At 32.9% G+C, this 23,546-nt stretch overlaps 1 protein-coding gene across 5 annotated transcripts in view; it reads right to left on the bottom strand.

Annotated features, from left to right (window-relative positions):
- S6KL (S6 Kinase Like) overlaps positions 1-23,546 on the bottom strand; it is a 119,695-nt gene that overhangs the window by 52,175 nt on the left and 43,974 nt on the right. Inside the window, exon 9 of one of the 5 annotated variants that reach the window (XM_065347502.1) lies at positions 16,352-16,802. The exons of the other annotated variants lie outside the window; for them this stretch is intronic. Within the exon in view, the coding sequence (XP_065203574.1) occupies positions 16,707-16,802 (96 nt within the window). The 3' untranslated portion in view covers positions 16,352-16,706. Of the gene's footprint in view, positions 1-16,351; positions 16,803-23,546 lie in introns of those variants that run through there. 5 annotated transcript variants of the gene reach the window in all.

The following is a 23,546-nucleotide window of genomic DNA, read 5'->3' as shown; positions in this document are numbered from 1 at the left end:
TTTTCGTGTGATCCCACACTAACTGAAGTTGTTGAATTTTTTGAGAAAATAATCTCTTATTTTTGAGGTTTTCTTCGAGTTCAAAATAAATTCAATTCGTCCAAAAATTGCCTAACACGTGTCACAATTTTTCGAAATTATCTCATTTTCAAAAAAAAACTTCCTCAAGTCTCTCATAAATTGTTTTGGTCCCCACGTACAAAGCATTAAAAATTAAAAAAAAAAAAAATCTAATTTATCCAAAAATTGACCATCATACTGTGTCAAAATTCTTCGAAATGATCTCTGTTTCAAGAAAAATTTCCTCAAGTCCTATAAACTGTTTTAGTTCTCTTAAATAAAGCCTTCAACATTTTTTTAAAAAATAGTAAAATTCAAAAACTTCAGATTTGAAAAAATTTATTGAAAAATTTCAATTTTTACATCAGCATGAGCGGACTGAGCAGATCGGATTTACCGGCCAAAATTGAAAGTGCTCGAGTACATTTTTCAATTTTTGGTGACTTTTTGAAAATCTTTACTGCGTTAAAAATGGAAAAAAATCAAAAAAATACCAAACGGACCTAGAAAGCTGAAAATTTATACCCCGTTTTAGACATCCCGCTCCTCCCTAGTCGATTGGAAACGGCTTAGAGCTGTCTCGAGCACTTATTATATTTTTTGAAAATTGAAAATTTCAAAATCGTCATCCTTTGTCAAAATTTCCAGATAATCTCGTTTTCTTGCTAAAAATTCGAAACTGACATTTTTTCGCAAAAAATTATACATGAAAGTATTCATCTCTCCCACCCCCCACCCCCCGCAAGAATTACTCGAAAATCCCGTTTTATAATATCACTTTTTTGTCAGTAATAAGTAATTCCCAAAAAGTGCTGTTTTTTAATAAAATTGTCAAAATCTTGCTTTTTGCCAAAAATTTTGAAAAATCCTCGCTTTTTAGAAAAATAACATTGAAAAAATTTAAGAAAAAGCTCTAAAAAAAATAATGTGTTTAAATATCATTGAATAAGCTAAGACATTTTATGCTCGTTTTTTTGCCGGAAATTTGCAGAAAATGATTCCTTTTGCTAAAATTGTCAATCTCGTTTTTATTTTGCTGAAACTTATTTTTTATTTATTGTGCAAAAATTGCGAAAATCTTTACTCTGTTATCAAAAATTGCCATCGAGTCCAGGTTTTTTATCAAAAAGTTTCACATTAAGTCAATATTTTTAAAAATTTGTAATGTTCTGTTTTTTTTGCATTGAATGTATGTTTTGCTCTCGTTTTGTCACTTTTTTTGAAGTCAAGTACTTTTTCAAGCTTTTTTGGTACCTTCAATAATTTTTTTTCTTGAAAAAATTGACCGCGAGCTCTGAAAATTTGTTTTTGTGAAATTCACGAAAAAATATAAAATGTTCTTACGTATAATCTTGTAATTTTTCATGTCTTAATATTCGCAAAATTGTTTTTTTTTGAGGGATGAGAGGGGAAAAAGTTGGAAAATTGAAAATATTTTGAAACAAAATCGTTTGAATATTGACAATTTTTTAAAAAATGATATTTTTTTTGTAAATAAAAAAGTTTTATTTTTGAAAATTCTTGTGTTGAAAACGGGGAAAAATCAAAATTTCACAAAATGGACCTACGAAGCTAAAAATTTGGTAAGTATGTAAGTTACCGTATTTTTGATCACTGCCCCTCCGCCCACTCCTTTTTGAGCACGCAGTATATTTTCGAATGTTGGAAATTCCAAAATCTCACCTTTTGTCAACATTTCCTAATAGATTCGTTTCTTGCTAAAAGTTGAAATACGTAAGTAACTTTTTCGCAAAAAATTTCAAAAAGTATTCATTTTTTTCAAACAAAGAATTACCCAGGCTGAAAGTCTTGATTTTTTTGCATAAAAAATGCCCAAAAAGTTTCACTATTTAACCGAGAAATTTACCAAAAAAAGTTCCAGTATAAAAATTTCAGCTTTTTGCCAACAATTTCAAAAATGCTTACCTTTTTCAAAAATTGTCCAAAAATTTTAGCTTTTTATCAATGATAGTCTTGTTCAAAAAAAAAAAAAAAAAAAAAAAATGGCAAGAAAATCTCACTTTGTAACCGAAAAATTAATCAAAAAAGTCTCGCATTTTCAACAAAAATGCAAAAAAGTATCTTAAAAATTTTCAGTTTTTTTCAAAAATTTCAAAAATGCTTACCAAATTGCCCGTCACTTTTGTTTATAAAAAATAAGTCGTAACAAAGTAAATATATTGGAAAATGTATTTAAATTATAATTTTAAAGTTTTTATAAATTGAATTTAATTTAGATTAATTTATTTAAAATTATATGTTTATAGAAATAAATTTTTGCTTTTTTAGGTTATTCATTAATTTGAACTCAAATATCTTATTGAGGAATAATAGTAATTACTAATTTTATTTCAACTATTCCTTATTTAGGAAAAATTTTATTAAATTGAATTTGCTTACTTTTTTCCAAAAATTGTCTAAAAGTTTTGCTTAATACCAAAAATTTTAGCTTCTTAACAACTGAAAGGGCTTGCTTTCGCAACTAAAATTACCTAATATGCATGTATTTCAAAGTAGAAAAATATCACTTTTCAACAAAAAATTTCAAAAAGAATATAAAATTTTAATTTTTTTGCAAAAAAAAAAAATCAAAAATGCTTCCTTTTTACGAAAAATTGTCATAAATGTTTTGCTAGTGCCAACAATCGTTTCACGATCCATCCTTTTTTTCAGTGGTTGAAACTTTTCGTTGTAATACCTATAGATTTACCAAACTTGAAAATTTGATTGCTCGGGACTTCTACAACTTGGAGAAAACCTATTTACAAAGTTTTAAAAGTAATATTGAAACTTGAAGATAGTTTCAAAAATCCAAAGTTGATGTTTTTTTGAAAGTTCAATTTTCAAAATCTTGTCAAATTTCGATAGTTTGTATAATTTGAAAGTTGGAGAAAATCCAGCAAGCGTAGGTATGTACATTTTTATGGCATTTACAAATAGAAACTTTTCTTGATGGGGTTGTCACGTTGCAAAATCATAGGAGTGTAGGGATCCCCAAAATTTTGGGTAAAATGTGAAAATAATGTCAAATATCTAGTGACGACGTGTCGTTTCATATGTTTTTAAAGTCACTAAATATCAACTCATTTTTTCGGTTTGGATCCTCAAACGCCCCCCCCCCCATGGTTTAGAAATTTCTTGAAAACTATAAAAAAAGACGTGTGATATATACTTTACTAGATTTTTGACAGGGCTGAATACGAATATCAACTTATTTTTTTGATTCGACTCAACCAACACCCCCCCCCCCCACCCTTTCTGCTCCAATATCTGAAAATTGAAAAAATCGTGTGATACCGCATAAATCTTCAATTCTCTCAAATGAGTCTCTTGAGGTCAAAAAATCATTATCTGAGTTCACTTTCAATGGATTTTTTAGTTTCGGGGAGGGGAAGGGGGGGGGGGGGTCAAAGAACACAGTGCGATGCCAAAACTTCCAAAAATTCTTCCCCAATACTAATTTCAAATTCTCACGAATTTCAGCCCCCCTCCCCCAGTAAGTATTCTAATACCTCAAGTATGATTGGAGAACTTATACTTCAATTCTCAAGTCAAAAAAAAGCCTTGAAATAAAAGGATTTTGCTTTTTGGGACAATGAAATTCAAACTTTCAAAACAAAGAGCCATCCTAGCCGACTTGACCCTTTCTATTGCTCAAATGGAGGTGAGATATTTGTAAGTGGTTGAAAAAAAATCGAAAATAAACATTATTTAGGTAATCATTTTTTGCAGGAAAATATTATTGGTGTGAAACAGTGATTTTCCAAATCTTATCCGCCTTTTTTTTCAAGGACACCAAAAAATCTTACTTTTTGGATTTTTTAAAGAATGTTTCGCTTACCAGTGGATGAAATTTTCCACTCAAAAAATTGGTCTCCAATTTTGAGTACCTGCCTCTTTTTCTGGGAATCTAGGAATATCCGAAAAAATGTCATTTTACTTGGAAGAGAAGGGAAGGGGAGAGAAGGGGGTTATTTGGTTCATTTTAAGATACCCTAATAAAAAAATGACAATGAAAATTGATTATTTTATTTCTATCAAGATCGTCTATTCTGTAAAATTCTCACCATTTTCCACATTAAGAAAGACTTTAAATATAGTACTTAAAAAACGATTTCAAAACCAAAGCTCTGCTACCATATCACAACTCTCACAACTTCGCACCATATTCATTCACAAGAAGGAAAACCTAGATAAATTCAACGATTCCGAGTACATGATTGAGAACTAGACAACTCCTAACAAATAATTTCCAAAAGTATTCCCTCAACAACGAGCTCTGCTACCACACCACCAGTCAATGGTAGCAGAACCAACCATACGTACAACACAACGGTTATTCGTGAATTTGCATCGAAATTTAGCGACTATAACATGTGTAAATATATCAAGGCGAGACGCGACATACCGACCAATTTAAAATAGCAACTCGAGCTCGACTATACACTAATGCGAAAAATACCACAACCTGTTGACCGGATGCAATTAATTGTCAAACGAACGGAGTGCGGACAAACAAAACGTGTAAATTTACACCATACTCGCTAATCACCGAATTAACTGTAAACAAGACGACACACTCGTATGCATCCAGCGCAAAATGATGGAAAAATATTATACGCCGAGTATAATTTTTAAATTAGCGTAGAGATGCGTACCTAGTAGACGCGAATATGAGTCGACGACGACGCGACGATCAGTCTCCCCATTGAGGTGGAAATTTTCCACCTGGAAGCAAGTTTTCGCCCAAGCCGAAATGCGGTTCCACCAATAATATAAATACAGATACCTATACTCATTTATAGCGGTAATATTATGTAATAAAAAATAAACCAAGAGAGAAAGAGAAAAAAAGGTCCACACGATATAGGCTTGCCAGCGGCCGGGTTATTGTGTCATGAAAAATATGTTCGAATATTTCTAAAAATAAATTTCCACTTATTAACGAAACCAGTTCGTAGATGAGAAAAGTTGCACACGCACGCGGCAACGGCGAAAAAAAATTCGATTTTAGCCTCGTACGAGTTGCTGCGCCGCCGCCTCAGCCTCAGCCTGAGCCTGAGCGCATCATCAATGCACCACTGATAGAGGGCAAGAAGGTCAACAGTTCTCGCGAGATCGTTCAATGACCCGTTTGCGTTTATTGTGTATGTGTGCAGAAGTAGTTATCGTCGACGAGAGGAAAAAAATACATACGACGAAGACGATGGAAGACGACGACGAATAAAAAATACTTGGAAGACTTGTTATTAGTTCTAGGTCTACGACTTCCTCAGGCTGTTACAGAATCGTATAGGTACACAGTGTCGGTATGGTCAACAGCCGTCTCACACAGACTGTACAGCTAGTTTTCTGACATGCTTATATGCGGTAAAAACAAGAATCAGGATGCGAACGCGACCAGTTTATCAGCGCGCAACATGTTGCATTACTAAGTTGATACATTTATCTTCGTAATAATCACTTCCTTACTCGAATATGCGCATACTTCATCTCACTGCCCCGCACATCACATGTACGAGCACATCTATCTATATACACGCGGCTCCAATAATACCCATTCGCACAGTGTGTGTAGATTCTGGTAATATCAGCTGAGCCTGCCCAGTGCAACGAGAGATCAAATTTACTCGGCTGTCAGATTTCTAACTGCCTCCCAAAAAAAAAAGAATCCGTTAATTCCAAGCTCTGGGCGATGACTCAGCGATAATGCGTCTCATCAAGGTTTCCACTTATCATACAACGACCTCCCAAGCTCTTTGACGTCGACTCTCTTCTTCACATGCCTCAATCTGAATTCGTATTCCGTGCAGCAACCAGGCGAATGGACCAAGATGCAAACGTATGTACCAAGCTCTTGTACAGATCTTTAAATAGAATGCGCGTATTCGCTCCTTCCTTCGATTCTTTCACAGTGAACTTCTTCTGATTGGAATCCATTTCCATTAACTGGTTCGGCGAAGATGTGGCTTTATTTGATTTCATTTGCAATGCAACGTCTAATTACTCTGCAAATTCCGTCGAGTTGAAGAACACCAATCGAGCTGTAGCCAAGTTTGATATATACTGCATTCAATGACACCTTATCCACTCCTTTTTTTGATCATCTTTTATGTCCGATCCGCCTCGTCATATGCATATTATTGTAATGCGCCAGTTCTTCATTTGGAGATCTATCATTTACTGTTATGTTAATGGATTCTTGTCTATTCGTTTTTTCGTTGGCCGTCCTTAATGTAGGATGCAGCTGGTTCTTTTATTCCAATTGCTGAGATTTTCATCTTATGTTCCAAAGCTAATGAATAGATGATAAAACCATGATTGCTTTGATCAGTCTTGGTCTTGGGTCATTTAATATTATTAGCTCAAAAGAGAACTAGGATCACTTTGATCATACCATAAATTCATCTCAGGAAATCAGATACTAAAACGAGGAAAATCAATCCTATTCAGTATTCATTCATCACCTCACGGGAACAGAACTGGAGAGTTCCAATACCAAAAAAATCACTGACAGCTTCAGTATCCACAACATCACATCATCTTCATTTATTACCCTCTAAGCTCTCAGTCCTGACACTATAGCTATACCTGCAGATTAAAGTTTCACAGACACATTCTACAAATACACAGTAGGAAAGGTTGGCAAAAGTGGAAATAGTTCTCCTTTCCAGATTTATTAGGTTTACTCCAAACTTTTCAGCGTCTCTTTTCGTTAGAAAAATTTGACATTTGGAATAACACACCTGGATAGTATAAAGCCAATTAGGTTAGCTCACATCCCTACCCTCGCTAATCTGAAAAAAATTTATTGGGTGGATTACTCTAATGCTTTTAATTCAGTAGAGTGACGATCTGACGAACCATTTGGATGTCAGCATGGTCCTTCGGGCCGGATTTCCGAACATACACCACCAGAACATGGTCCTCCGAGTCGGATTTCGCGAAAACCAATGGGAATGTTGCTCATTGTGTCAAATTCAGCATCAAAATTATACTCAGTTGATACATACAATCAATCACTCATTAATAGAATTAATCATGATCCTCTGAGTGTCAAAGATATTGAATGCTAGCGCCACTCAGAGTTAATTTGAACACACTATCACTGAAAAGTGTCATGGTGAGTCAAATTCTGGGGCTGGTCACCAAAAATTGTCAATTTAAAAGTCATCCTTGTGGTAGGGGGGGGGGAATAATTGTACATATCTAATCAGGACTGAACTTGAACTGGTCTGATCCGATACGGTCAGTTCTATGAGTAACTCGCTCAGGAAAATGTCCGGATCTGATCAGATCTGGTCTGGTCTGGTCTAGTCTGATCAAGATCAGATTTCAGATATCTGTTCAGATCTATTCAGATCAGGTCTTCCCTATTATATCTGATCAGGTCGAAACATAATATCTAATCGGATCAAAACATTGATCTGATCAGATCTGGACGGGTCAAATTTCTCTCCTTCCTTAGAGCTGAAAATTTTAACTTTTGCATGATCAAATCACCAAATCTCAAGAATTTTTAAACTTGTCAGATTAGGAAATCTGAAATTCGAAAATTCATTAAAATAAGTTGGAAAACTGGAGAATAAAACTAACAATAAATCTGAAAATTGACAAAAAAAAAATGGAAAATGGAAAATTCCAATCATTAAATCGAAACTTGAAAAATATAACTAACATCAAACATGAAACTAAAAACTCTAAAAAGTAATGAAGAAATATAAAATTCAAAATAAAAAAAAAATATTCTGAGAAAACCTTAACCACAAAATTATTGAAAACGTTGAAAATGAAGTCCAAAACATGGAGTAAGTAAATAAAATGAAAAATTCAATTAAAAAAAAAAACTGAAAATAAAGTGAGAAAAACTGAAGATCAAAAACTTCTTAAAATTTTAAAAATGAAATAAAACAATGAAAATAAAACAAAAAAATTTTCAAAAATAAAACTAAAAACTTGGAAAATGAAATAAAAAATTTGAAATTGAACCAAAGATTGAATGAAAAACTGAAAACAAAATCGAAAACTTTGAAAATGAAGTTGAAAACTGAGAGTAAAATAAAAAAAAACTCAAAAATGAATTGGAAAATTCTTTAAGCCGAAAATTGAAAATAAAACAAAAAACTCTTCAAAAAAAATCAGAAAGTAAAAATAAATGTGAAAACTTGGCGAATGAAATAAAAAACTTGAAATTGAATCAATTAGCAAAAAGCAGAAACTTTTGGGAATTATTGGCAAATAAGTAAAGAATGAACCAAAACTAAGGAGTCCAATAATTGGAAAAGAAAAAACTCTGGAGAGAGTTTTTTCTTTTCCAATTGGCAAATAAATTGAATTTTTTACAATTTTTTTCAAAAAAGGCAACTTTCTTCGTTTTTAGCCGCAAAAATGACACTACATTCAAATCACTAAAAAGCCAGAATTTTTGGAATTTTGTGGGGGAAAAAATTCAAGACTTACATTATTGGCAATAAAAATTTGTTTTTCGAATCTTTATTGAAAATGGGAGATTTTTTTGGTTTTTTCGATTGAAAAGTGAGACCTTTTCGCCTTTTTTTTCGTAAAAAATAATTTTTTTAAGATCTAAAAAAAAAAAAAGAAATAGGACTTTTTTGAATTTTTTGAGAAAAATCGACAATTTGGCGATTTTGACAAATGTGAGACTTTTTACTACTATTTTTCAATGAAAGCGAACCTTTGACAATTTTAGCAAAGTCAGAGCTTTGTAACAGTAACGTTGAATAAGCAGTGTAGGCAGTTGGAAAGAATCAAGAATGAAAAAGTGTACACTTTTGTGATAACTAAAGAATTCATAATACGTTTTTGGAAAATTAGGATCTTCAAAAAAAAACGTTCTGCAAGCTTCAACACAACTCGAAATCACCTGCATTTTGGGTTTCTAACTTGATGAGTTGGAATTAATTGGGGGTTGTAATTTTCAAAAAATTTCTAAAGGCTCTAAAACTGCTCAAAATATTTTCAGACCTTTTCCAATTGACGAGGAGGGGGGGGGGGGGAGAATAAAAATCAAATTTCAATTTGTTTTCCAATTTTCGCTTTTTGATTTTTTTTTTTTTAGAAATTTCCAAAATTCATGAAAAAGATTTGAACTGTTGAATTTTTGAAAGATGAAGTATTTGAAGTGCTTTTGAGACTCAAACTAGCTTTGTTCAAATCTCATCAAAAGTGAAATTTTTTTAAAATTTTGTTTTTATCATTTTTTTTTTTAATTTCGAAGGACTTTTTGGAAAGGGAACAGCATTATTTCGGGACCTAAAGGACTACTTTTGAGTAGAAAAATGTTAAAGAACCTAAATTTACATATTCGCAGTGAGTTTGAAATTTCTGAATTCTTTCACCTCCACTTCACCACACAAATGCCTCTCAGAGATCATTTCAAAACATTTCGAGATTTATTCGAACAATTTTTCATTTAGTAGGTACCTATTTTTTAAATTTCAAATATTATAACACATTTTCAACGAATCCGTACTTTTTATTTCAATATTCAACCTCCTTTATCAAATTCAGTAGACATTTTTATCTCTTGGTAATCTTTTCGCAGCTTTATATTCAAACATATTCGAGAGGCACCGTCGCGTCGTTGTTAAAAGCTTTTCAGCCTGCGCTTTTTTTCAACCACTAAATTTACAAAACGACCGACGACGACGGTTTCACATCGAGAGATAAAATTTTTCGACAAACCGCAGCCTCGCTGGGGTAAAAAAAATTACTCTAAAGTACACCGAGCATTTGCGAAAAAGATATTTCCAGAATGTTTTCCTCACTCATCCCGCACAAAAACATTATAGGGAAAAACTTGAGCTCGAAACGTTTACCCCTTTTTCCTCCTTCACCCTTCGGTAGAGAGTTTCTAGATCACGAAACATTTTCAGTGACCTAAATTTCGGCGAATAACCTTCTCAGCTCTCGTGAATACTTGTACTCGTCGTTTAAGGGGTGAGAAAAAAATTCCTCGTAAAAGTTTTTTGTTCGTTATCTTTCAAGATGGATGAACACGTCATCGTCATCGGAAGAAACCGAGCTCGAGCCTGAGCCAGGCTGAATTTAAATTTCATATTCGGCTGCTTTCGTCGAAATATCAGAAAAAAAAAGAAAATTCAACCGACGATAAATCCGTCTTGTAATCTTTTCTTTAGTCGTTGTCATCATCGTGTTGGTCGTCTTCGTCTCGCGAAGAAATATGAATTCAATCTCGCGAGGATTATTATGCCAGTTATATGGTTCGATATCCTTGAACTTTGAAACCAGAATAAAGTGGAGAAAAAATTGCCGTTGTGGAATCTGGATCTACGCGGCGTGTAGAAAAATGGAATGGCCCATACCATGAAATTCGCCCAGTTCGAATATTACCACATGTAAAAATGCAGTTAGACGCTGTAATTACTCGGATGCATTTCTTATCTACGCTTCGAGCTATTACGAGACGATGGTGCTCGGAAAGGCGAAAAAAATTACTATGCAGTCACCACAGTTCCGTTTTATTGAAAAATTTCTAATGGTTCGTTGACTCGATCGTTTTAGTCGTGTTGAAAAATTTCTCACCGTATTTCGTATTGTTCTTCTACTAATGAGCACAGGTGATCGTGTTGCTGGAGAATGATTGAGAGAATTCGTAAACATGGACCAATGTTATCGAAAGTATTGGCATATTTGCAATTTTTTCAATATGAGTTTGTTAACATTCGATTAATTATTATACATTGTGCCTGGTTCGAGTGCGCACAATGGTTGATTCGAGAGAGTCTCTTATTGAAATGACGTCATCGAAACGATTAAAAAACATCCCATTGTACTATACGAAGCCCTGTTTGGACAATGATGATGGCTTCCTCATAGAACCTGTTACCATTTATCTGCGTGATACTTCGACGACTGCCAAAGGATTTTGACCGAGTGCAATCTTTTACAATGCTGTATAGTCTTTCGCAGCATCACACAACAACAACAACCAACTACCATCATTCAACGGGCAGGATTTTTCAATGCGTGTATCACACAGAGACGGTGACTTGCTAAGTAATTATTACATATCTCGAACAATACGATTTAGTAGGTACTATGTAGAGTGCATCATTCATTTGCCAAAACAACCAACCACAAAAGTTAGGTATTTGCGACATTGTTGAAATGTTTCCAAAAGGATTGGTTTGACTCTCCTTGACGTAGATGCGCAATAACAACCAGGTTTGGAATTTGGATCGAGCTCGCTGCAAAAAGATCATTTTTACAGTCAAGTTTGCTCAAAAAAAAATTGAAATTAAAACTTTCAATCTTGCAGAAAAAAATACCAATAGAGTGGATTAGCGAAGCGTATAATTGGTAGTATTTTTTGCAGTGTAGTGTTCCCGTCTGCCCCGTTTGGTTGATCGTTTTATTAACCGCGATGCGTCGTAATATTCGTACGCAGAAGTGTTAATTTAATAAACCACCTAGCTTCATATTGTACATCTTTGTAATTACCTAAACCTTCGGCGTTAATCGATATTTTAATTATATAACAGTATAATTTTCTCCCTCTTTGCCGAGTTAATTAAGCGGATTTTTTTTCTTTTTTGCTATTTTTGATCAATATTGTACAATGTACAAAGTACCTAACCTATCTCGCTTGTACCTATATTACTTGATTTGATACTCAGGAGTATGAGTCACGATTTTTTTCTGTTTCTGTTGGTTTGGAAGTTGCAGTAAGTAATGGGCATATAAAAGATATTATGGCTATAGGAGGACGTATAGGTAATCGAATTTTACTTCGAATTTTTTTCCATTTATAGAACTCGTGAAAAGAGGCAAAGGAGGAAGGGATTTGATGAATTGATATCTGTAATTGACGAACGGTCCAAGGTCGATTTGAAGCCAACGAGTGTGTGTAATTTGGTGTGTTTTTTTTTTTTTAGCTATTGATCGATTGTTTTTCGATAAAAATTCAAAGAATAGGAAAAGAATTGAATTTACTGACTTACTGACTAGAATTCTGTGATTCTGATTTGTATTAGAGCAGCTTATTATTGCGAAATTTTTCACTCAATTTGGAATTAAATTGTGGTGGGGATCCCTTTATAAAAAATGTATCCAAAAATTTACCACTTCTGCGTCAGAATTCTTCTAAATAATCACCATTTCATTAAATCAAGCTATTTTGATACTTATTCTAGTCGACCTATGAAGCCCTCTGATTTGGAAATAATCAATAAAACTGAAATAAATCAAAAACGATGAAAATTTGGTGAAATTTCTAAAAAAAAAAGTAGCAAAAATTGTAAAAGAAAGTCTTGAAAAAGGGAATAAAAAATGAAGAAGAATATTTATGAATATGTGCTTCTTAAAATGGAAATTGTGACAAATTAACAATAAACGGTCGAATTTCACTAAAGTTTGCCAAAAATATGCGAGCAAAAGTGTTGAAAAAGTATTAAAATTATGTAAAAACACTGGAAAAAAACTAAAAAGTAGATACTGAAAGTTATCAAAAAATAAGGAAAACTTACCTATTCGGTAAAATTTGTAGAAATGTAGCAAAAATCGCAAAATACACCTTAAAATCGAGAAAATGAGACAAATCAACAAAAAATGATTAAATTTTGATAAAATTCGCAAGCAACATCTTTGAAACTTCTCAATTCTACTTACTTATAAAGTTTTCAATGTTATTCTATTTTCAAAATATGCCAGTTCATTTTCAATTTTCAAATTTTATATTAGGGTTTGAATTTTATTTTCCAAGTTTTCAATTTTATTTTTAGTTTTCGATTTTGTTTTTGAGCGGTTTTCAGTTTAATTTCATTTTAAAATGTTGGCCTAATTTTAGGAATTTTTCATTTTCAGTTTTTCATTTTATTTTCAGTTTTTGGCTGAATTTTCAAGTTTACTGTCAGTTTTGAACTTCATTTTTGAAGTTTTCAATTTTGTTTTCTGTTTTTAATGCAATTTTTAAAATATTCCAGTTCATTTCAATTTTTTGAATCAATTTCAAATTTAATTTTCCAAGTTTTCAGTTTTATTTCTAGTTTTTTGATTTTTTTTTTGGGAAGTTTTCTTTTTTATTTTCTTTTTAAATTTTTACCTAGTCTCAGAAGTTTTTCTAATTAATTTTTGAGTTTTTGATTTTCAGTTTTTTAATTCATTTCCTTGAAAAAAATTGAGTAGGTTTCAGTCTAACACATATTTTTCTTATTTTAAAATTTTGGTTTGACAGGTTGAGTTGCGATCTCTGCTAAGAGAAAAAACAGGCAACGGAAGGAAAATTTTGGAATTTCTCATTTGTATTGGTTTAATGAGTAGGTACTTCGAATATCGTTTTTATTTCTCTCAAATTAATTTTCAATTTCTCCTCTTCATGTTTTTGACTTTGAATTATTATAATATGCAAATGAGACGAGAAAAAGGAAGGAGTGGGGAATTTTGGATTCGCCATTTTACTCCCCTGTTCAAGTACTTACTTTTGATATCTCTCAAATTTAAAAAAAAATTTCTCTTTGACCTTATTTTCACGAATGATCTATTTTCATATTTTTTACTCGAGTAGGTATCGACCAAGATGAATGAAAGAGCAGAGAAGAAAACCCCAAAAACACTTCTCGCCCACAACGTCTCGAACGTTAGCCAAATTGACAAAGCAGCCAAATAAAATAATTTCTCGAGACAAAGGCCTTCTTTGAATTTTTTGGAAAACTTACAAAAGCACGAGAGTCAAAAAGACACTTTATGGCGTTCTTTTACGATATTATTCTTTATAAAATCGAATTTATTCGCTTTAAAAATGCAAATTGGCGTTTGTTTTTTACGAGTAAAATGATTTAAAAAATAATATTTAAGCTCGTTCGAGAACGTCTTTATGTATTTTTAACCTTTTGAGATATTTTTAAGTAGGTAGGTATAGGTAATTTTATAAAGAGGCGTCGTTATTTTTCATTTCAACCCTCCCTTGATCCCTGCTCTCATCAGCCTACAGTCAAAGGTTAGTGGTTTATCTATAGAGGAAAATGGAGAGAAAAAATTTTCGAAGACGAAGATGGCCAGCAAGTTTCTCCTGAGATTCTCAATTTCCTCATACAACAACAACAACAACAACACTACCTACTGATGTATGTAGTTCGAATGGAAAATTCCCAAATCTTGGGATTTTTAACCCCACCGAACACTATAAACTCATCTCTTTTCCTCACATGCATCTATTCGCTGGCGTTTCAATTCGGTAGGTATAGGAAAAAAACGCGTATCGAAAACACTCATCTATAGCTATTTAATTACCCATATAATAGAAGAAAAGTGGAACCACGTACACGACCAGAAGGAAACATCATCGTCTAAACAATACAAGGTTAACGGTCATTCGAAAATTGGGTTAGCAGTTCGAATTCGTATAGTATACGGCTATTCTTTGTGCGAAAGAAATACCCGAAACGACCTCGAGAGTCGTAAAAAAAATCTCCATCTGGGTCCAGGTTGTCGATACTTTACATATAGTTAATTATCGCGTTACTCGTACTAGCCGAGTAAGCGAGATGATCATCTTGATGGTGATGATGCATCGTCTGCAGCCGCGACAGCAGCTCGCATGCTTCTAATCCTATTCAACAACAGAAGATTTATACGTTCGCGTAAAAAAAATACACACTCGAGTACCTAGATTTCGCGAAAGAAGCAGCCGAGTAATTAATATCGTGTGTTGTTGATCATATTACTACTACGAGATCGAGATTAAATCAGATAGGATGAAAGAAAAAAAATGGCCGTAAATGGTACATTGGCGCCATATCCAGACCTGGAACCTGGAACATCTCATCATAGATCGAGACTTTCGAGTGCGATTTACCGAAAAAAAACCACTACGTCTGATTTCGTTCGTCGAAGAATTTCCGATTTTTATCGTTGCCAACATCGTCGGTAGTCAACATGTCATTGAGGATATGCCGGATTAACGATGAAAATATTCACCATTTTATCTGCTCTCGTCGATGTAAACCTTACTACTCGTATAATAACATCGCGTGCGTTAAACATTACACAAATAATAATGTAGAGCTACCTTTACGTATAAAGATTGTGTAAAGTAACCCATCACCGAACTATACAATGCAGAAGGAGGATACAGGGACGAGGCAATTTATGAATTTGCCCATGTCAAACGCACACAATAACAAGAGCAACCTTTACATAGCCTCATATAGCCAAATAATCAACAGACAATTTATCGACGCGAAATGCTGAAATTCTCGATATGTACACGAAGAATGACGTACTGAAGGTCGCCTTTAACTTAGAGACCCAAAGTACATACGTATAAGCTTTTTACGTTGGCAATGACACCTCGTCGTCGGCTGTTAAAGCTATATATACGTGCTACCAATACCATATCGAAACCTAGGGTCGTTTTTCTTTATTTCTTTTTTTCCTTTCGTAATTGAAAGTGCTCCAAGGACGAGCGAGAGTTTATACAGCGAAGGAAAAATAAACCACAATGTGCTTAATTTGTTTGTTCGTATCGAACTTGGAGACTCCCTGTGATCTCGCCATGTTGCCAAATTTTGCCAATCGAAAGATAGGTACTTGAATGCTTGAAAGGTCTGTGTGTGGGATTCGAGAAAATATCGAATGGGAAATTTTCCAGAATTTTATGTCTGCCAATTGCCAAATCGGCTTTTCTCGAACGGAAAATGTGAGATTTTTTACCTTAAAACTTGAGAATTCGTTAGTAGAGATCCGTTTGGAAAAAAAGATATTCCTCCAACAGTTTTTGAAAACGACGAACAGTCCACCAATTACATAACAAATTTTTTCTCTACGTTTTTAGCCAAACAAAGACACAATTTTTGGAAAGGGCTTTTTTGCAATTTCTATCCAAAAAAAGCGAAACTTGATCTATTTTTGAAAAAAGTGAGACTTTGAAATTGTTTTTTTGCAAAAAAGATGACAATTTTCATCAACTTTGTTCAAAAGCGAGGATTTTTACAATTTTGGAAGAAAAGCAAATCATTGGTAAAACTAGACAGCTAAGCACAGCTTAGCTGCAAAGTGTGCGTAGCTGTATACAGTTGTACAGTTTTAACTGATAGTTTACAAAAAATAATCATATTGGTACTTGTAAACACTGAATAAGATGTGAAAACAAAACTGAGAATAATTATTTAATGCTAAATGTAAACAAAAGTAAATACATATATTATTTGTGAAAACTGAATAAAATATGAAAAACAAAAATTATAAACAGAAAAAAACAACCTTTGTATTCTAAACACAAACAAAAATTTAGTAAAATATATTAGCAAAGAAGCTAGTACTAGGAACAATAATTTCATCTTCATTCTTCAGTATAAGAATTAAATTTTAGCAAAAAACAGAAAATAATAAGATTTTTGAACAATAATTTTTAAAGAAAATGAGGTTTTTTGGAATTTATAGCAAAACAAGCCATCAGCTATTCGCTGATTACAAGAGAGTTTTTGCCAATCAATTAAAAAAAAAAAAAATTACCATATTTCTTTTATTTATTTTGTATTGTTAATATAATAATGTTCATGAAGAAAACAGTTTACTTGAGTGCCATAAACATGAAAATATTCTCCAGCTCTTTTTTTCCCCCAATTTTAATAACTAATTTTTTTTTCAAGTTTTTAACTTTACTTTTAATACAGGTCAGATGATGGGGAATACTCCCACTCATGGAGGGCGTCATCCATACGCCACGTACCATGTAGGTACAGCAGGATTTCTTCATTTTTCTGAAAATTAATAGTTGTAATTATTTTATCTGTAAATTCTTTTACCTGTTTAACTGTTTCAAAAAAAAAAGTATAATTTCTGCGTAATAAATATCAAATTCGATGTTATAATTTCGAAAAAGTTTGTTTATTTTTCATCAACATAATATACCAATTCAAAGAATATTTCACCGATGCATACAGGGGTGCTAACCATAACCGCAAAAAAACAAAAACTGTAACCGAAATCCAAACAAGATCCATAATTTTAGCCATTTTCAAATCCTAACTGAAAACAAAAACCGAAATTTCATAGGTTTTTTCAAAAACCGTAAAAAACCATAACAAAATTTGTGCCTATGTATTGACTTTAATTTTGCCTCTACATTGCCACTACTTATTGGCTTCAATTAGGTATGCCACTACTTGTTGGCTTCATTTGTCCCTATGTATTGACTTTAATTTTGCCTCAACATTGCCACTACTTATTGGCTTCAATTAGGTATGCCACTACTTGTTGGCTTCATTTATCCCTATGTATTGACTTTAATTTTGCCTCAACATTGCCACTACTTATTGGCTTCAATTAGGTATGCCACTACTTGTTGGCTTCATTTGTCCCTATGTATTGACTTTAATTTTGCCTCAACATTGCCACTACTTATTGGCTTCAATTAGGTATGCCACTACTTGTTGGCTTCATTTGTCCCTATGTATTGACTTTAATTTTGCCTCAACATTGCCGCTACTTATTAGCTTCAATTAGGTATGCCACTACTTGTTGGCTTCATTTGTCCCTATGTATTGACTTTAATTTTACCTCAACATTGCCACTACTTATTGGCTTCAATTAGGTATGCCACTACTTGTTGGCTTCATTTGTCCCTATGTATTGACTTTAATTTTGCCTCCACATTGCCACTACTTATTAGCTTCAATTAGGTATGCCACTACTTGTTGGCTTCATTTGTCCCTATGTATTAAAAAAAAGCACCAGATTAGAAACTCAATTTGAACTAGTCTAAAAAAAAAAACAAAAACAAAAATTAAAAAAAAAATAAATAAATAATAACACCAGATTAGATTAGAAACTCAATTTAAACTAGCCTGAAAAAAACTAAAATTAAAATTTCAAAAAAAAAAAATTATAGATTTGAATTAAAAAAGCACCAGATTAGAAACTCAATTTGAACTAGTCTGAAAAAAACAAAAATTGAAATTTCAAAAAAAAAATAATAGATTTGAATTAAAAAAGCACCAAATTAGAAAGTCAATTTGAACTAGTCTAAACAAAAACAAAAACAAAAAAATTACAAAAAAAAAATAAATAATAACACCAGATTAGATTAGAAACTTAATTTAAACTAGCCTGAAAAAAACAAAAATTAAAATTTCAAAAAAAAAATTATAGATTTAAAATAGAAAAGCACCAGATTAGAAACTCAATTTAAACTAGTCTGAAAAAAACAAAAATTGAAATTAAAAAAAAAAATAATAGATTTGAATTAAAAAAGCACCAAATTAGAAAGTCAATTTGAACTAGTCTAAACAAAAACAAAAACAAAAAAATTACAAAAAAAAAAATAAATAATAACACCAGATTAGATTAGAAACTTGATTTAAACTAGCCTGAAAAAAACAAAAATTAAAATTTCAAAAAAAAAATTATAGATTCACCAAATTAGAAATTTGAACTAGTCTAAACAAAAACAAAAACAAAAAAATTACAAAAAAAAATAATAGATTTGAATTAAAAAAGCACCAAATTAGAAAGTCAATTTGAACTAGTCTAAACAAAAACAAAAACAAAAAAATTACAAAAAAAAAATAAATAATAACACCAGATTAGATTAGAAACTTAATTTAAACTATAGCCTGAAAAAAACAAAAATTGAAATTTAAAAAAAAAATAATAGATTTGAATTAAAAAAACACCAAATTAGAAACTCAACTTAAACTAGTCTAAAAAAAACAAAAATCAAAAATTTCAAAAAAAAAAAAAATAATAACACCAGATTAGGAATTTGAACTAGCCTAAAAAAACAGAAATTAAAAAAATGATAATAATAAAAACAATAATGATGATGTAATAATTACCTGTTTATTTTAACTGCAAAGCTGCAACCATTAAATCAACACAAGAACAATATAGGTAACACTATTCTTAACAGAAGCAAACCATAAACTAGAATGATGTATACTTCACAAGAGTTTCACATAAAATGAACTGCCAATTTGTTTTACTGCCAGAGGTAACCAAATACATTGGAGGGAAACGCCCCACCAAGCCACTCCCACTTGAAATACACAGCTGGCAGACTGGGGGTGTAACAGGGTACAATGCAACGCAGCTGTTTATAAAGTGATGATGGCTGGGGGTATAGCAGGGTACAATGAGCGGCAGGTGGTTTATAAGTCCCCTTTACCATTTTTTAGGAATTTATGCATTAAAATAATGAACTAAAATTGCAATTACTCAGCAATTACCCATCCGAATTGAATGAAAATACATCTATACCCTCCGTCTTAATGATTCTCAAATGGTGTCCAATAGGTACAAAAAATGGTTGGATAGCTTAAGAGAACATTCAGTTACAATGAAATTTCATTTCTCAAAGCGAAACCAATAGTGTGCTACGCACACTAAAAAGAGATATTTGTACCTATATTGACAATTTCTGGCAAAAAAGCGAGGATTTTAGATGATTTCTGAAAAAAAAAAAACAAAAAAAAACGTGAAAATCTTCAGCAATTCTGCTAGTGCTAAAAAGCAAAAATTCAACAATTTTAGTAAAAAGCAGACATTTTTGGGAATTATTGACCAATAAATTGTAGATATTATTTCACAACTTTTTTCATTTTTTTAGGCAAAAAAATTACACTTTTTGGTGATCTTTCAACATTTTCAGGCAAAGACTTCAATTGCTACAAATCTATAACTTTTCGCATTTTTAGGAAAGAAATGCAGGACTTATAGACAATTTTTGTAATTCCTAGAATTATGAACATAAAACTCATTTTGGAATTTGACTTCTAAAATTGAGACCAAAAATTTGGTTTAATTCAATCAGATTATCCTCATTTGAGAACTACTCGAAGCGTCTACCACCGATTTGATTGTGATAGCGATCATCGGAAAGAACATGGTCTCAACCCCCCCTTCCCCAACCAAAACTTCAACTGCCCTGTATGAGAACAACCATACGTTAGAAGATGTCAACTCGAGGCTTCTAGTGGTGAGGTCGTTCTTTGTAGGATAGTTGATAGAGCCATGGAACAGCTTGTTGTATCCAACAACCTGGGACACACCAACAACAGCTTGATCTTCACAAACCACCAGGGGTGCTAACCGTAACCGCAAAAAACCGAAAACCGTAACCGAAACCCAAACAAGAACCTAATTTTAGCCATTTTCAAACCCTAACTGAAAACAAAAACCGAAATTTCATAAGTTTTTTAAAAACCCTAAAAAACCATAACAATAATAATGAAGCAGAGTGAGTGAAACCGAAACCTAAACCGATATAATTTATTTCGGTTTTTTTTGGTTTTCGGTTTGGGTTTTTTCAGTTTTTTTAATTTTTTTGGGGGGATTTTTTCACATTTTCGACTTTTGAGGCGGGGAAATTGATAAATTTAATGAACCTATCAAATTGGATCCTTGGTTGTTGTTGTTGACTTGTTGCTTTTTGGGTTGTTAAATTGCTTTGTGTTTTGAGATTGAGAAATTTTGAAGACATTTTTAAAAAATACGTAAACTGAAAAAAACCGAAAACCGAAACCAAAACCGAAATTTTTGTAAATAAAACCGAAACCCAAACCAAAACTGAAATTTTGAATTTTAAAACCAAAACCGAAACAAAAACCGAAAAATGTCAACGAAAAAATTGGAGTGAAACCGTAACCTTAATAAAAATAATTAAGGTTAGCACCCCTGCAAACCACACATACACCACCTCGATGAAATATCTTGTGCTCAGAGCCATAAAGGAGAGATTCTACCACCCAGTGGGGCTAGCATCAGTGTCCTCCTAGCTACCATACAGGGAGTACCTGTGCATCAGTGAACGGCACACCTGCAAACTGACCCCCACTCAGGTGAAGAGTATACTCGAACATTTGGACCAGTCTCTCATGTAGAGGGCGTTAGTGTGCCCATTGTTCTAGAGTTCAGACTGGGCTTTTTTCTTAACCCTTTCTTATCAGTCGTATTTTACCAAAACGTTGGATTTACAAGTTGAAAATGAAAATATGATTTGGTCATGATTAATATGCAATAATAATTGTAAAAATAATGTAAATCGAACTATTTTTTCAGTTTTAACCCTCGAAATTAATGCTTTCGTAAACGCTGATAAGAAAAGCTCGTCTGAAAAATGTAAACATTTGCCAGCTCACTAGCGCTGTCTACGTGAGTGCCCAGCTGGAATATTGAAGAACAACAAGAGATACAGATCCAGAAGAACAATTGGGGATGCATATCAGCCAGATCAAATGGAATATTTACGATAGAAGAAATTGAAGACGACCTAATGTGGCAAATCCCCAAGTACACCTTGGTGCATTGTGTTAGTTGAGACTTCAAGGTGAGTAAGGGCATTGCAGTCTTCAGAGCTGTGGGACCAAAATGATTTCGGGATTGGATTTTGGTTTTGGGATTGAAAATTTTTCATTTCGGGATTCGTTTTGGGATTGAAACATTTGTTTCGGTTCTGGGTTAAATCGGTTCCTGTTGAAAATAATGTAAAAAATCGCGTCTACATTGTAATCGTTTATTTACTTCGTAATTACTCATAATTTGTTGTATTATTGAGATACAATGTATGTGTAAAGTCAACAAACATCAATCGTGACTTTTAGATTTTTCTATTCGAATATCCGAGATTCTATTCAATTAATTACTACCGTTTACTCGCTACCGTTCGCATTATGGCGATTTTCTATCCGATTAATTTATCATTCGATTAATGTACATATTTGTTCATTTGTAAATATGTTAAATACATCCGTTTTTGTTTCGAATTGTGCATCGTATTAATAATGATATGTTCGAATTTCATTAGATTATGTATATTCGAATCTCATTAGTTTTGGTTTCGGGATTTTCATTTCAACCAATTTTAGGCCCAAATTCACTAATGCACCTTGCAGGAGTCTAAAAAATGGAAGGTTTTGGTGTGAAAAATCCAATAGAGTGATTAGTTTAACATTTTCAACTTTAAAGTGCATAGTTTGCTGAATTTGTCTAGTAATTTTTATTGTTATCTGAATTATTTACAATAAATGATGTTAAATGACCATTTTTCAAAATATAGAATCGTGGAAAAAAGGTGAAAATTGAAATCTTGAAACCTTCGGTTCCGGGATTGTTTCGGGTTCAGAATTATATCGGTTTTGGGATTTTTTCAGTTTCAGGATCAAGAAAAATAACGATTTTGGTTTAGGGATTGGTTTTGTGATTGGATTTGAATCAGGATTTAATCGGTTCCAGTTTCGGGATCGTTTCAGTCCCACAGCTCTGGCAGTCTTATTCAGATAAGCCGTCAGAAACGTTGACACTCTAAAGTCAAGGGGTGCCAAAGTGGGTGATGTGATGGAGATATACAGCAAAGGGGAATACATTTTATATGCAGTAACCAAAGAAAGACACAAGGATAAGCCGGTGATAAGAGACTTTGTAGGAACAATGAAAGCTCTGGAAGCCAAATGCGTAGAGCTAAACATCACAAAAATCACAGTACCAAGATTATGGTGTGGCTTGGGCCAACTTGAATGGCCACTAGTTAAGCAAGCGTTCCTAGAGTGCTTCAAGGGCCTTACGGTGACTCTGAGAGTTTGCACCCCCCCCCCAACAGACATGATAGCATGATTACCAAACAAGAATACTTCTTCTACTACTAGTATTAGTATTATGCCTGAAGCTAAATTCAAGACACAAAATACTCAGGACCAAATTTACCTGGATCCTGAGATAATCCTAAAATTTACTATAATACTTTATCTATACTTGTAAATAATACTAAACTTATAATATAGAAAAAAATCTTTTCTTGTGGGCAGTTGGTGAGAAGCCCTAAGCAAGTGCACCAACTGCCCCACAAAAGTCCAAATTAACCTCGTGGCAATAACTAGGGGCCCTAACTTGTTTTGATCACCCCTAGGCAAAATCACTCCCCCTTCAAACTTCACTCTGAGATGGGTTGGGGGCTCAGTCGGGATCCGAACAGGTATGCGTGGAAATGAAACCTGGGAAGTGGCAACTGGACCTTAGGCAACCGCCTAGGGGGTTGAGTTGCGGTGGACAATCCGTCTCACCTCCCCCCTGCTAAGACTTGGGGTGAAGCTATAATTATATTTAGAGACATACTCATATATGTTTATTCTAGTAACCCCTTAGTCTAAGATTGTTTTTTTTTCTTTATTAATAAAATACTCCCCCCCCCCACCGCCTGGTGCGGATTGGGGAAAATTTTTTTTTAAAAACTGCCCAAGTTGACTTTTTGACTTGTGGTACTTAAATTTTTGAAAATCGACATTTTTCAAACATATCTACTTTTATGGTGAAAAGTACTTCAAAAGCTAATATCAACTTATTTATATCGAATTCTAGCCATTTTCAGTCATTCCAAAGCTTCGAATGAGATTTTCGATTTTTCTTGAGTTTTTGAATTTCTTCAGAAATTGCGAAAATTACCTTCAGCAACTGAAAAATTGAAAACAAAAATTTTCTAGTTTTGGAGAGATTTTTGAAAATTGTGCCCCATA

Source organism: Planococcus citri, chromosome 2 (assembly GCF_950023065.1).
Source record: "Planococcus citri chromosome 2, ihPlaCitr1.1, whole genome shotgun sequence".
Classification (NCBI taxonomy): Eukaryota; Metazoa; Arthropoda; class Insecta; order Hemiptera; family Pseudococcidae; genus Planococcus; species Planococcus citri.
Note: the sequence above shows the minus strand (reverse complement) of the source record. Positions and strands in the feature narration are given on the sequence as shown.